This window comes from Meleagris gallopavo, chromosome 1 (genome assembly GCF_000146605.3).
Source record: "Meleagris gallopavo isolate NT-WF06-2002-E0010 breed Aviagen turkey brand Nicholas breeding stock chromosome 1, Turkey_5.1, whole genome shotgun sequence".
Taxonomy (NCBI): domain Eukaryota; kingdom Metazoa; phylum Chordata; class Aves; order Galliformes; family Phasianidae; genus Meleagris; species Meleagris gallopavo.
In genome coordinates this window covers 52,594,398-52,607,605 of record NC_015011.2, presented here as the reverse complement: position 1 = coordinate 52,607,605, position 13,208 = coordinate 52,594,398, and the positions used below count along the sequence as shown (strand labels likewise).

Genomic DNA, 13,208 nt, shown 5'->3' with positions numbered 1-13,208 from the left:
CAGTCCAAGGTGAGTACAAAAAGAAAGGTAAGCGGAGAGAAGCAGAAGTCTGAAAACAAGGTGCTTGTAGTAGATGCAATCAAACACAGAGAAAGCAGAGGTGAAAGAGTGAAATGCCATAACGTGATAATCTTTGCAGAAACATATTTAAAAGATATGTGAGAACCTGAGGTACACAGTGCTAAGGCCAAAGGGGACAGCTTCACCAAAAGTGAGCTGGGACCTGAGACAGCAGCACTGATTTCTGAGAGCAACAGACTGCTTTGGATGCAGACTACATGATGCAAAGGACTGACATAAGGTGAGGAAAGAATCAGTGCTGATAACCAACCAGGTGTGGAATCTGAGTGACAAAGGACAAGAGAGACCATGTTAATTATGATAAAGATAGGAACATATTAGTAGAGAAGAAACCATCTTCCATTTTCTTCTGACATCCATAACTGGTAGTCTGCTCCTTGAACTGACAGCTGAAAATCTAACCTCTTCCTATTGGAAGCAAATCCATTTTTCATTTTTTATGTGGTGGCATTTTTCCTGTCTCAAGCAGAGGTGCCATTTGCTGGTTGACTGGTTTCGTGGTACTTGGAATATAAGATTTCCACTGTTAACTGTTGCAAATTACGTAGAATATAATGGAATATGTTTGATTATTTTACAAACCAGCAATGGGGAAACTGTTTAATTCCTGCACTATACTTGTGAGGGCTGTTAGTTTCAGTAACATCAATCCTGCAGCCATTTTTCTCCATCTGTACTTTTCCCCAGACCCTAAAACAAGGAGATAAGATTTCATGAAGTGGTTTTCTCTTTGCTAATGTTGTCCAGGAAACCGTTTCCCAGGCACCTTTGTGTTCAGACCCGATGTATGTCATTCTGACACACTGAGGGTTGGGTTAAATTTTTAATTTAACGATCAACCCTATTTTTTGTAAAGCGTGGAAGAAATGAACTTTAAATCACAAGGGCTCCTCAGAGGCTGAATGAAGAGCGTTGAGTTCAATCTTTGCATCTCCACAGTCCTTTCCAAACACTAACAAACAGCTCTCATCCTCAAGTGGGGAGATAGATAGAATCATTCTCATTTCTGGAGTATAGGGAAGTTCAGACACAAAAATGTTTGCACTGAATTCAGAAAAAAAAAAAAGAAAAAGAAAAAAGAAAAAAAAAATTAATTCAAATTATCTTCCACCATTAGGACTCTAAGTGATTAGCTCAAGATCAATGGACAAGGCAGTCTTGGGGTTTGTTTCAAGAGCTGAAGAGCTGTCAATCCAGTGTTAAGTTAATCAGGATTTTCATCCTCTCTACAAAAGCAACCAACAAAGGCATCCAACAAATAAAAATCAACAGGCAAAAGACAAAGTGTGATTCCTCCTGAGATACTAAAGATCAACCAGAAATACTTCTCTATTTGTATTGCAAGGGACAGGTTTGTAACCTGTGGACAGAGTTTGGATGTGAGCTCTCATTTAATGCTAATGTGCCCCTGGAAGAAAAGGGCATATTTTATTAAAATGCATTAGGAAAGAACTTTAGTGCTAGCTATGACAACTATGGATACCATAAAGAAGCAGCCTGTCTAGTTATTTTATGTCAGATGAGCCTTTAGGATGACCCAGACACCTTACTTGTTGCAACTAGAAAAAGCCTTTAGCTCCAGAGTAATGACAAGATGACCTCAGTAACTAATGTCTGAGAGTGACAAAAACTTCTACTCAGCACAGACCACAAAAATGTCTGAGTTCTGTAAACAGGAAATCTTTAAATGATACATTTCTTCCCTTTTCTGTTTTATAGTAGAGTAAGACAAGACAAAAAGGGGTTTTGATGGAGATTAAAAGCATTGAAATGACCTTACTTAGTAGATGTGAAAAAGCTCAATTAGCACTAATCTAAGTGCTATCAACAGACACCTAGAGGGACTGGTAACCAGCTTCTTCAAAACTGTCTGTAATCGTTCACATACAACCTTCAAAGTAGGTTAAAATGTTTTTCAAAATTCCTTTTTCTCTGAGAATACATACTCTACAGAGACACAATAGATGGGACTCCACAAATTTACAAGTGAGAGGGACTTGTCTGGCATGTCCTGCACAAAGCAGTGACTGAAACACCACTATCTCCATTTGCTTATGGTTGCCCTCTCTGAGGAAGCAAAGATGGAAATGTGTGACAGCTCTCTAACAAACAGCTGCTGCCATTCAAACTGATGGCACTGATCAACTACCTGCAGAGGTAGCAGGAACAATCAATGTGGAAAGATACAACACAGCCGTATTTAAAATAATCTCATTGCATCTCCCTGCTATTTTACTGAGAAAAATCGTTACCGAAAAAGCAACAAAAGATTCTAGTCCACACACACACAAATCCAGTTCCCTTTTAAATAGCTGGTAGTAGCAGACTGGCAATTTTGATATTCCCAAGCAACAGAGATGCACGGTTAAGATGATGTAGGTTTCACAAAAGACTTGTAGAGTAATGTAAGATCTCAGCTCTAACAGTGGTCGGTGCCAATCCATCTTCTTCTGAACAACACCAGAGTGTGATATCCCTGTGCATTTAGTCCTGTGATACACTGTCACCATAAGAGAACTATTTCTATGGCTGTAATGTATTAAGTACATTGTGGCATACCATTTTGTCCCCTCCCCCTTTCAGTGCTGGCTTCCATTGGTGCACTGGGGAGCATCAAGAAGGGACAAGTTGTATTTTTGGTACTGCATGCCAAAAAGCTGCTATACTGAAACAAAGGGATTGCTCTGTAAGTTTACCACACAGAAAGACAGATTTTCCTTAATGCCCCAGCACCCAGGCCTATGTACTGGAGGGGCTCACTTACATACAGACCCTCAATGTAGCACTGTGGTCAAGTTTAACCAAACTCAGAGAGAGATGAAAAGCAAAACTGGTTAAGGACTAAGGAACTGAAATCCTCCTGTCTGGCCACAGGGTGTCCTCCTTGCTCTATGCTTTGGTCTCAGATGACCAGCCTCAATAGGGGAAAAAGGTCTTTATTAAAAATAGCTCTGTTCATGGATCAGAGGTCTGCAGTTTGCTTAGCCCAACTTGCTCACATTTATTATCATACAGTACATACTGAGGTTACTTTTCCCAGTTTCTTTATGCTAATTATTTTGCCTTGACAGGTGCTGGCATTACAGTCATATTCCTGAGATACTTAGACCTTCACTGTGTGTTCAAGCTAAGGAACTGGATAAAGAGCATGTCACAGGGGCAACAACTTCATTCATGTTTTGCATGTTTTTTCTGTCACTGACATTAAGAACTTGGGATGCTTTAGGAAACTGCCCAGTTCACATCTCTGCTAACAATGGATGCTATTGTACATTTAATGATCCTTAGTCCAGTTCAATTTTCAAATTGATTCTTCTGCTGCACTAAGGGAGTGATTCTGGTGGCTAACGAGGCTCGCATAAGACCTTTGCTTTTCTTTTGTAACTATATTGTGTCACTTCCACTTACAACCTCTTCCTCTACCCTAAAAATTATTTTGCTTTGCTGGGCATTGTCCCACTTTAAATATCTACAAGCTGCTTTTTTCAAATCTGCTCAAATAGCATAATTTTGGGAATGTGTGAAAGAGTGGAGTGACAAGGACAGAAAAAGCGTGTGGCAGTGGAAGGCTATCCTCCACTTTCCATTTACCTGAGGTACTCGTAGAGTCCATACATGGGCAAGAAGTCAATGTCGGACAGAAACATGTATGGTGTGCTGATGTGCTTCATGGCCACATTCCTCAGAAGATTCACTGGATAGAACTGGCCCTCCTTGTACACAATGTGGTAGCCGACATTGTGGCGGCTCATGAGTACTTCTGAGCCCTGGGCATAACGCAGAAATTGCTGGGCTTCTGCATCAGAAAGATAGAGTGCCAGGCTGATTGGACCTTCCCAGTGTTTGCAGATGGCTTCAAGCATCTGGAGCCTGAAAGAGGAAGGGTGAGAATAAGAAAAGGCTGTCTCCCTGTCTGGGACTCTTTTTCATCTCATCAAATACAGCTGTCTCTATCTAAGTGAGACAGATTGGGGTCACTTTATATCCTGTGGAAAGCAATAAATATTTCTGCAGCACAATTCATCTTATCTAACTATGTCTCCTTCTGGACAGATGGACTGTGCCCTAGATACGCTTATATCTCCACTGTGTACAATGGTGAGACAAAGATGGCCTTAGCTCTGATAGAAACACCTGCAAGGCAAATACGTAAAACAGTGCCCAGTGCCCAATTCACATCTTGCGTCAAGATTTTGTCATACCCTAATATACTACTCTTCAAAAATCTCGAGGAGGACAAACACCTACAGACTCAGAAATCATTTCACCTCCTGTTTATGGAAACCTCTCCAAATTATTTTTAAGACAGTAAGATCTTAAAAGCTCTTAAGAATGGTAAGTCAAGGGAATACTGACTTCCATGAACATTTGTATTGACTGAAAAAAAAATCACTGACAGGGAAAGGTCAAATAGATGAAATGTCAATAGCAATGTTTTATTGTTTCATGGTTTACTATGAGTAGGAAGCAAGGAGAGAAGGCAGGAGAGAAACAGCACTGTCATGGAATATCAATAGAGCACTTTAGACAAAAATATCGTTTAAAGTATTAATTTGCATATATTTTTAGCAATACCTCCTCGAATTCCATGAAATGATTTTTAAGACAGTTTGTATTGGTGTATATTTTTAAAAACTCCCAATAGCTACAATATTATTGAAGAAAATGTCAACAAAGGAATTAATATATAAAGCGAATCATATCCATTCTGGTCAAAATAGATTAATCACTTTGTGCAGTTTAAACAAAATTGCCTTGAGATACAGGTTTGCCACCCAAACATACATCAATAACAGATTACAAAGTCTCTTGAGTTAATATGAAGGGAAATGAACCTACGCAGTCTAGCCAATATTCTATTAAAAATTAAGAAGAGTAGACTACGCAACATGATAAGCTTTCCTACGTTTCAAATCCACATTACTAGATTTTTCCTATTAATATTTATACAGTATATAAGAAAAGTTTTCTGCATCATTGTAATCAGAGAAAATAATTTCCCCCTGCTACTAGCGCACTAAGCACTGCAGCAGAAAGGAATGATAGACCAGCAAACACAAATTCTGATTTAACATTAATAGCTTTTTCCTGTGTTTCTGATGACATCCACAACAATATAATCATTCTGTCTTAGATATGAGATATTACCTTTACTAGTCTACATATGGTACATTATTTTCTTTTTATCTGTTATTGAAACAAAGGTTATTATCACTCTGAAACATACAGCTGAATTAGAAACACAGATCAATAAAAAGGATCTAGAAGTTATATGAAGACTTTAGGTTTTAGACTGTACTAGTAACAAATACATAAAAAAATACATTTTTTGCCTTTCTCCAGCATCACGGAACTCTGTTAGTCAGAAGGATCCATTTCATCAGCATTCAGATTTTGGAAACCTTTTATAAATTAAATAATAGCTAGAGAGAAATGCAGCGAAACACCTTTCAAGGACTCTAAGCAGTGGACAAATGGCATACATAACTTATTTAAATGGCACACCTGATGATGCCTGCAAAGCTTTCCACAATAGTTAAATGGAAACTGGGTTTTGCTGGTATAAATTTCAAGCTGGACAGCTTAGTGCCCTTCAGAACACTCCATTTTGCTATGTCGTTCTCAATGACAGGTTCCACTTCTACGAGCTTGGTTAAGGGACTGCTGAGTGATGCTCCACAACCTGCACTCTGTAAGTTATTAGAATTGTCTCTTTTTGATCATAAAACTAACAAATACAAATTTCTAAGCTCACCAAGTTATTTCTTTGTTGTTATGTTTCTTGAGGAATGTGTTCTCTAGAGAAAATAAACTCTTAGATTGTATAATAAATGAGGTCATCATTTAGTTGGTAAATTTTTTAAGGTCTGCTTCAGCCAAGGGTATTTCACTGGAGATCATGTTTTGTGAGATTCTTTGTTTTCATTCTTCCTCTTAAGCATATTCAATCAATTTACAAGTTATTTGGACCCCAACCTCAAGCTGCCTAATGCTAGTTTTGTCTTTATTGCCCACATCCTCATCTCAGATTTTTTAACTCCCACTCTGACTACTGATTTCTAGATACAATCCATGCCTTATAGCAAGGCTGCCTAGCCAAGTACTTGAAAGCTGCATATGAAGCCAGTGATGGGAACAAGCCAGTATAAGACCAAACTTGTCACATCAGTACAAAAGTGGCAATTAACCAACAGTGACAGCACCGAATGAATTCTCTCTCAAAGCCTCCATCTACAGACATTAATGTTAGCTCCTAAGCTGCTCCACTGCCTTGTATTCCTCAAGCCTATAGCACGAAGAGAAGAGCCTGTCACAACAGTCCTATCAGCCTCAGCTCCAGCAGGATGAGAACTGGAGACATGGGGAGTTGCTTTTCTGCCTTTCCTTATGTCGGCTGATCATCTGAAAGAACTAAGCAAGAGTGTGGCATATAGCACATTGTTTATGTACATGCCATCTTACATCTGAGACACTATTCTTAAATGTCTACAGCTGCGCCGGAGGAGTTTAATAAAAGTGGTCTAAAGAAGGTACGAAAAATAAAGCAGTAACTGAAAGATGTGAAAGAAAACAAAGGAGCTAAACAGCTCTTTGGTATGATATTATTTATTGATTTTAGCTGAAAGAGAGTATTTCCAGCTCAAATCAATAATTTATAGCAACACACCAAAGAAGTAGGGAAGATTTTTCCTGCACAGTATCAAGAGGGCTGTTCTTCCTGAATAAAAATGTGTGGTTCTGTCTATCAATAAAAACATGTGCCCCAGTGAGGATCCAGAAAGAGAAACAGATGCTCATACTTTGCATCAGTGCCAGTGAATCAGCACCAAACCCCAGCTCATTCTTTTGAATTAAATTCTGGGGGGAAAATATACCATGTGCACAGACCAGCTTCTAGTAATTTATTGTGGCACTCGCTCAGGGTCTGGTTTAATTTATTTCTTTAGTTTTGTACTCAAAGGTTTCTGAACACTTAAGAAATGTTTCCTCAATTAAAAATCAATAGAACAGACACTGATGCACATCACAGTACAATGTGCTGAGGCACTGCTGAAACAGAACAGCCCTCATCCGTTCATGTTTATTTTTAAAACAGGCTGCAAATATTTTGTTGATATGATTTTCTCTGACCCTCCTGGAATAGTGTTGATCTTCCTCCAGTGTACCAGTGTTGGTATTCATGGGTCTTACGGCATTCTGCATGTGCTCCTCCAAGTGAAACAGGCATTTTTCCATGATTTTATAACTCTGATAGCAGCAACTACGAAGTTTAGATCAGATTTGAACGAAAAGCAGTAAGAAATAGGAGACTGACAATTGGAAGTACTACTGAGCTGGCTGATCTAGACCGAACTGTCAGAGCTTCTGAAATGTGACAACAGTGGGAATCATAAAGGTGCAAATGGAGCTTGCCATGAAATGGACTTCTTTTCCTCCCAAATTAAATACCAGTTAAATTCCACTTTAATTGGAACTGAAAGTTGGAAAGAGTTAAACTACAGATATTATTTTGCAAATCTGTACAGAACTGCAGCGACTCTTATCAAAAGGCAATTTTCCATTTCAGAGTAAACCTATAAAGTAAAAATATTTTACTTTAAACTGCCCAATTTGATGGGCAAATGTTTAGTTGTCATTCTCATAAGGAAATCAAGTCACTAATTGAAATCTTCTGCAAGGAAAATAGTAATGAAAACAAACTAAGATTGTCTGATGAGGAAATGTTGTGTGTACAACATTAGATCAGCTACTACTGCTTGCTTAAGTCTGTCACAAACATGTCCTGTTATTCCTAAGTTACTGTGAAACTCCATGAGCTAACAATGGCAACTCTGACAAGTAACAACTCCTGCAGCTCCAGTATTCAACCTCTCATGAGCTCTATTCGTACTCCCATGTGAACTGTACAACTCCAGTCTGGGTGCACATGTGATGTCTAGATGTGCTTCTCCTACTGAAGAAAGATCTTTACAGTATAACTGTTTCTATTTTTTTTTTCTCTCTAAAGCTACACATAGTGTTGTCAGAAAAGATCGTCTCATGCTTTCAAATGAGATTTTCCTTACCTGTCCATCGAGAGCTGAGCCACCAGCGTTACATCAGTATTGTCCGAAGCAGGCTCGTATTCATAATGTAAAAAATACAAATGAGTGCGATGGACAGTAAAACGTTCTCGACGAAATTCATAGCACAAATCATCCTCATCCAGCTCAGACAACTGTTTCTGGAGCTGTAAGGTAAGAGCAGACATAAAGGTAAGTTCTTTACAATTCCTCTTGAAAGTCAGAGAGAATAAAGAGGTTGGAAACCTGTAGCATAAGGCAATGAGGAGTGGAATTTGAATTCCACATACATATCATCATTTTTCCAAGCCTCACTCCTTCCGGTCAATGGACATGAGATAAGAAGAAAGGTCTTTCAAGTAAATAGATGAGGTAGACAGTCCATCATATTATGGTCTACGTATTGTATACATCATACACATTATGGACTTCCAACATCCAGGCTAGTAATGAAACAGTGAACAATCACAACATTTAATACCACCAAGTTTCAGAGCAAATGTTCCAATATGATGCATAAGGCCATTCCTTCTGTGAAGCAGTATTTTAAACTACTTGTAGACATACAGTTCCAGTAGAGAAGACTCAGCAGCAGATTAAGTTTGTACCCTGAACTGAGCAATTCCCATTCTGCTGCCTCTGCTGGAGAACGCTAAGTGTTGCTAGGGGCATGGACAGACAGCTGGAAAAGTAACATCTTAAACTGAACATTAGTCAGTTTTCTGAGACGTACAAATCTGCATCAGTCTAATTTTGCAATGAAAATAATCTTTCAACTGGCAGAAGAGCCAGAATTAAGTGCAGGATTTGTGCTTCTGGATACCTGCTTTGAGAAACTGAAAGGATGTCAGATTACTAGACAGCACATATTTCTTGGTCTTCTTGAAAATCAAGACCCTTCAAAGTCAAAATAGGCAAAAGAAAGCAATTCAATCCTAAGTCATGCAGTCATGTAGCTTTAAAAGAATAAAAGTTTAGCTATGGGAAAAGGAGGAAGAGAAAAACTGACCAAATGTCTCAGCAGCTGACCAATTCCATCACTGAACTACATTATTTAAAGCCAAACATCTGGGTAGATTACTTAAAATGCATTCATTTAAAAGGAAAAATCAGTCATGCCTGCTCTAAAATGTCCTACAAAATGCAGCGCAGATGAAAATTATATATATGGTGTTGACACATCAAATAGAGTTCTGTTTGCATTGCTCTGAAATGTAGGTTATTAGTAAAGGTATCATTTTTTCTACTGTATTTCTTAAAAGCATTCCATAAGAAGAATACGATTACCTATTTGTCAGTAAAGAGTAAATTAAGACAAAAATTCAGATTTTCACAAGTTTTGATAAAACCACAGCGGATTTCAAAGCTGTTTCACGCAACAAACAGATTATGAATTACAGACATTTATTTAGATTTAAAGATCTGTTCAGAAGGTTTAAAACAATAATTTACAACAGTATCATTAAGAAAAAACATTGGAAAATGTAGGTGTTTCTTGTTCTAATGCTGTGCTAAGAACAAGAGCTGTTGTTCTTGGAAAGGTAAGCATGATGGTTGCCATCAACAATAATGTGAGAACTGAATGTTTTCCTGTGAAGGTTGATGGAATAATTCCCAGTATTTTTCTGTATATCACTCTTTAATCTTCTTTTGAATAATGGGAACATCTCCTTTGATTTCAATGAGTTTTGGATCAGGATCTCACTCTCTCTTGCTATTGTTCTGCACAGATCTTAAAATGCCTCTCAGGAGAGACTGCTTTTAGAAAGATGAGAGTCTGAATCTTGACAAAAGATTCAAAACTACTGAAATCAAGATCTCTTGGTGGAACAGAAATCAGGAATTAACATATTGCTGGAGTTCCATTCATAGCGCTTTACAGATCAGAATTCAGCTGAGCTTTATTTAGTTATTTTCTTTATTTTCAAAAGAACATTCAAACAATATATGAATTAAGCCCAATTTTCACAACAATGCCTATAAAGAATACATATATATACATATATATATATTACCAGAACTATCAAGGAGCTTAAAATTTAAATGGTTAAGACAATATCAAAGCACTGAGGAGGTTAGCCATGCCCTAAAATGTTCATTTTTTAAATCCCCATTTTTCCCTTTTATTCAATCTGGTTGAAGGATGATTTTGTTGTGGGTTTTGTTATTTTCAAGAGAAGTATTTACAGCTATAATGGAATAGTGCTGCCAGTTTCTGAGGTTGAAGAAATAGCCAAATATCAACCCCTTTCTTTTCTCCAGTGACCTTAACATCAGATCCTTAGAAATGGACAGCTCGTTACTTGAATATGCCTCTTGTCTGATGATTGACAATGGTACAAAGTGGAAAAAATTCCATTAAGTGAAATACGCGCACTTCACATGTGCACTTCATACTTATTAGTGTAACAAATGATTGCACAGCATAAAACAAGTCACAGCCAAAAAAATCCCAAACCTTTCCTTTGGAGTCATAGCAAAATAAACCAAAAACCTTTCTTTTGGGCATCTCTTTCTTTTATACTTATGCCACTTGTGCAGGTGCAAAGGTATCAGTTTCATCATTCTTTTAGGCAGTATTGCTCTTTTATTGCTCTCTGGCATGACTTTCTTGGAGGTAAGAGCAGGAAAGAAAAATTTCCCACCCATTCTTGCCTTGTTGTCTCTGCAAGACTGAATTTACTTAATGGCAACTCTTTTAAGTTTTTTTCCTTAACTCTTTTCTCTTTTAAGCCAAGCCAAAACTCTTGTTATTGCTGTGCAGGCACTTCATATATTAAGGTGTGAGACTTAAAGAAAATACAGGGTAAAATGTCAAGATCTTCAACAAACCCCATATTGGAATACTCTTGTACTTCAAGTTCATATTCTGAAGTGGGAATACAAGCATTTCCTTTCTTATGGAAAGACTTTCAGTGTATCTAGCTTATCTGTTTTACCAATGCTTTGTCAGTCTTCACTTACTCTGCCTATACAATCACAAACTCCCAGTGTCATGCACACAGATAAAGGCTACAACATCTCTACTGTGAAGAGAGACAGTCTATAAATACCTACTACACACAGCTGCGTGCCATTTTTACAGACACATTTTAAATAGAAAATGTTAAGGATGAACAACATTCAAAATACAAGGAATTGTCTAAGATAGCCACATACATAACTTTAAAGTTACCTCTTTACAAGCTACCTCATATTGTTTTTCAGTTACGTGATCACATAATATTTCTCAACTGATACAATCTTACCTATGTATATGTATGTATATGGTGTGGATCCATTCTTTATGGACAAAAACCTTATAGCTTGCTTTAAGATTTCCTCCCACATTATACATTCATGAAAAAATGGGCTTATAATGGGGATCTGACAGATCTATGCAAACAGACACTTACTTAAACACAGTGTGCCATCGAAATAAGGATCTTAATGTCAGCTGGATTTGATAAAAAGATGGCATACCCATTATGAGTCTCTCCATTATACTTACAAGAAAATGCCTAATATAATGAAGACTTCTCATTCTTAGAGTAACAGCATGCATTTTTTCAAAAGCAAGTTCCTGCTTAGCATGAGTTTCATTCCTTCTACAAGATTTTCAGTGTGAAGGCTACTTGCCACTGCATATGTGGGAAATTTCACCTCAAGGAAACATTCTTGCAGTAGAAAGGCGATGTTCTTTTCAGGCTATATGCAGTAGATGTTCTCTAAGGAAATATCGTAGAGGAAAACAGCAAGTGCTTTCATTAGCACATGATGGTACTTGTTTCTGACATAAAAACGGCAGCACGCAGAGAGCACCATGGCATACACGAGGCCAAAGCAAAGAGGCAACCAGCTGTGGCAGGGGATCAGATCTCAGCTAGATCTCAGGCCAGAAGGTTTTCAACTCCACCACGAATCCTCACCATTTACCAAGTCCAACTGCCTAATGCACTTGTTTGAGAGGTGTTGAGGGGTGCTTTCTCTGCATGTGGCAGACGACAGACCCATATGATACATGGCACATAGCACGTATCTTTCACTTACAAATTAGTTACTCCTAGTGAAAATGCATCAATGATCAGCTTCGTTTTTTCATCTCTCACAGAAATAATTCACTTTCCACCAAAACTTAAAGGATTTCAACCCAAATTAGACTGATTCAACATCCAGGATCAGAAGTATTTTCTTTGGGATTACTGATATTCAAGAAAAACCTGAACAAAAAATGTTTTGTGTGTGGAAGGCTATTTAGACTTTGGGAGGAGGATGAATCCTCTCATGCAGACATCTCTCTTTCATAAGAGAGGGTAAGGTGAGGTGAAAATACATGAGCTTAAGCAACTCAGTAAATATCGTGCTAACACAACAGGAAACTGAGCTGCTTAGATGAAAACTTTTAACTTTCAGATCATCTTTCCTTCTCCCAGGTGTGTGCAGTTAAAATTCACAGCAGAAAATCAGCTCAGCTTAGCCAGTGAGAGATGAAAAACAACACCAGCTAAGGATGAAACTACAATCTTGCTATAAAATGCAGCAGTTTCATTTCCTCCTGTGTAGCTGCCCCAGTTCCCACCAGTAGGAAATTTGTGTTGCAACGTTTAGCACTTTTAAAGTGCGTGAATTAGCTGTTGCCTTTAGCATGGCATAAACAACAACAACAACAACAAAAACAGACGATGATGTAAGGAGGAAAAAGCACTTACTGAGCGTTGTTTGGGATGACCTACATAAAGTACTTCTGGCTTCTCTGGTAATTAGTAATAAAAACCTGACTAATCCCATGTCAAATGAAACCTTTATTCTTCCCATGTCATAAAACTTTGTACATTTGATATGGGGCAAATTCAGCCTTCTATTAAACACAGCTGTGCTTAGGACAAAGAGAAGTATAGTGTCTGAGCAAGCCTACCTAACAAGAATTTTGCTGTCAAATAAATAAAATAGATAATCTTATTGCTAAACAGAAGTAATGGCTTACCTTTACTATGAATGATCAGCATAGTTGAGAACCCAAAAAATTCCTGGCATGCCTAACATGACAATTAGGCATATACGAAGTACAGTTTCTCAGCTTCTCAG

At 37.9% G+C, this 13,208-nt stretch overlaps 1 protein-coding gene across 1 annotated transcript in view; it reads right to left on the bottom strand.

Annotated features, from left to right (window-relative positions):
• Nucleotides 1-13,208, bottom strand: part of LOC100539641 (LARGE xylosyl- and glucuronyltransferase 1) — a 48,054-nt gene that overhangs the window by 13,882 nt on the left and 20,964 nt on the right. Inside the window, exons 4-5 of the mRNA XM_010712624.3 lie at nucleotides 8,148-8,311; nucleotides 3,673-3,951 (exon numbers count right to left, since the gene is read on the bottom strand). Of these exons, the coding sequence (XP_010710926.1) occupies nucleotides 3,673-3,951; nucleotides 8,148-8,311 (443 nt within the window). The remainder of the gene's footprint in view (nucleotides 1-3,672; nucleotides 3,952-8,147; nucleotides 8,312-13,208) is intronic.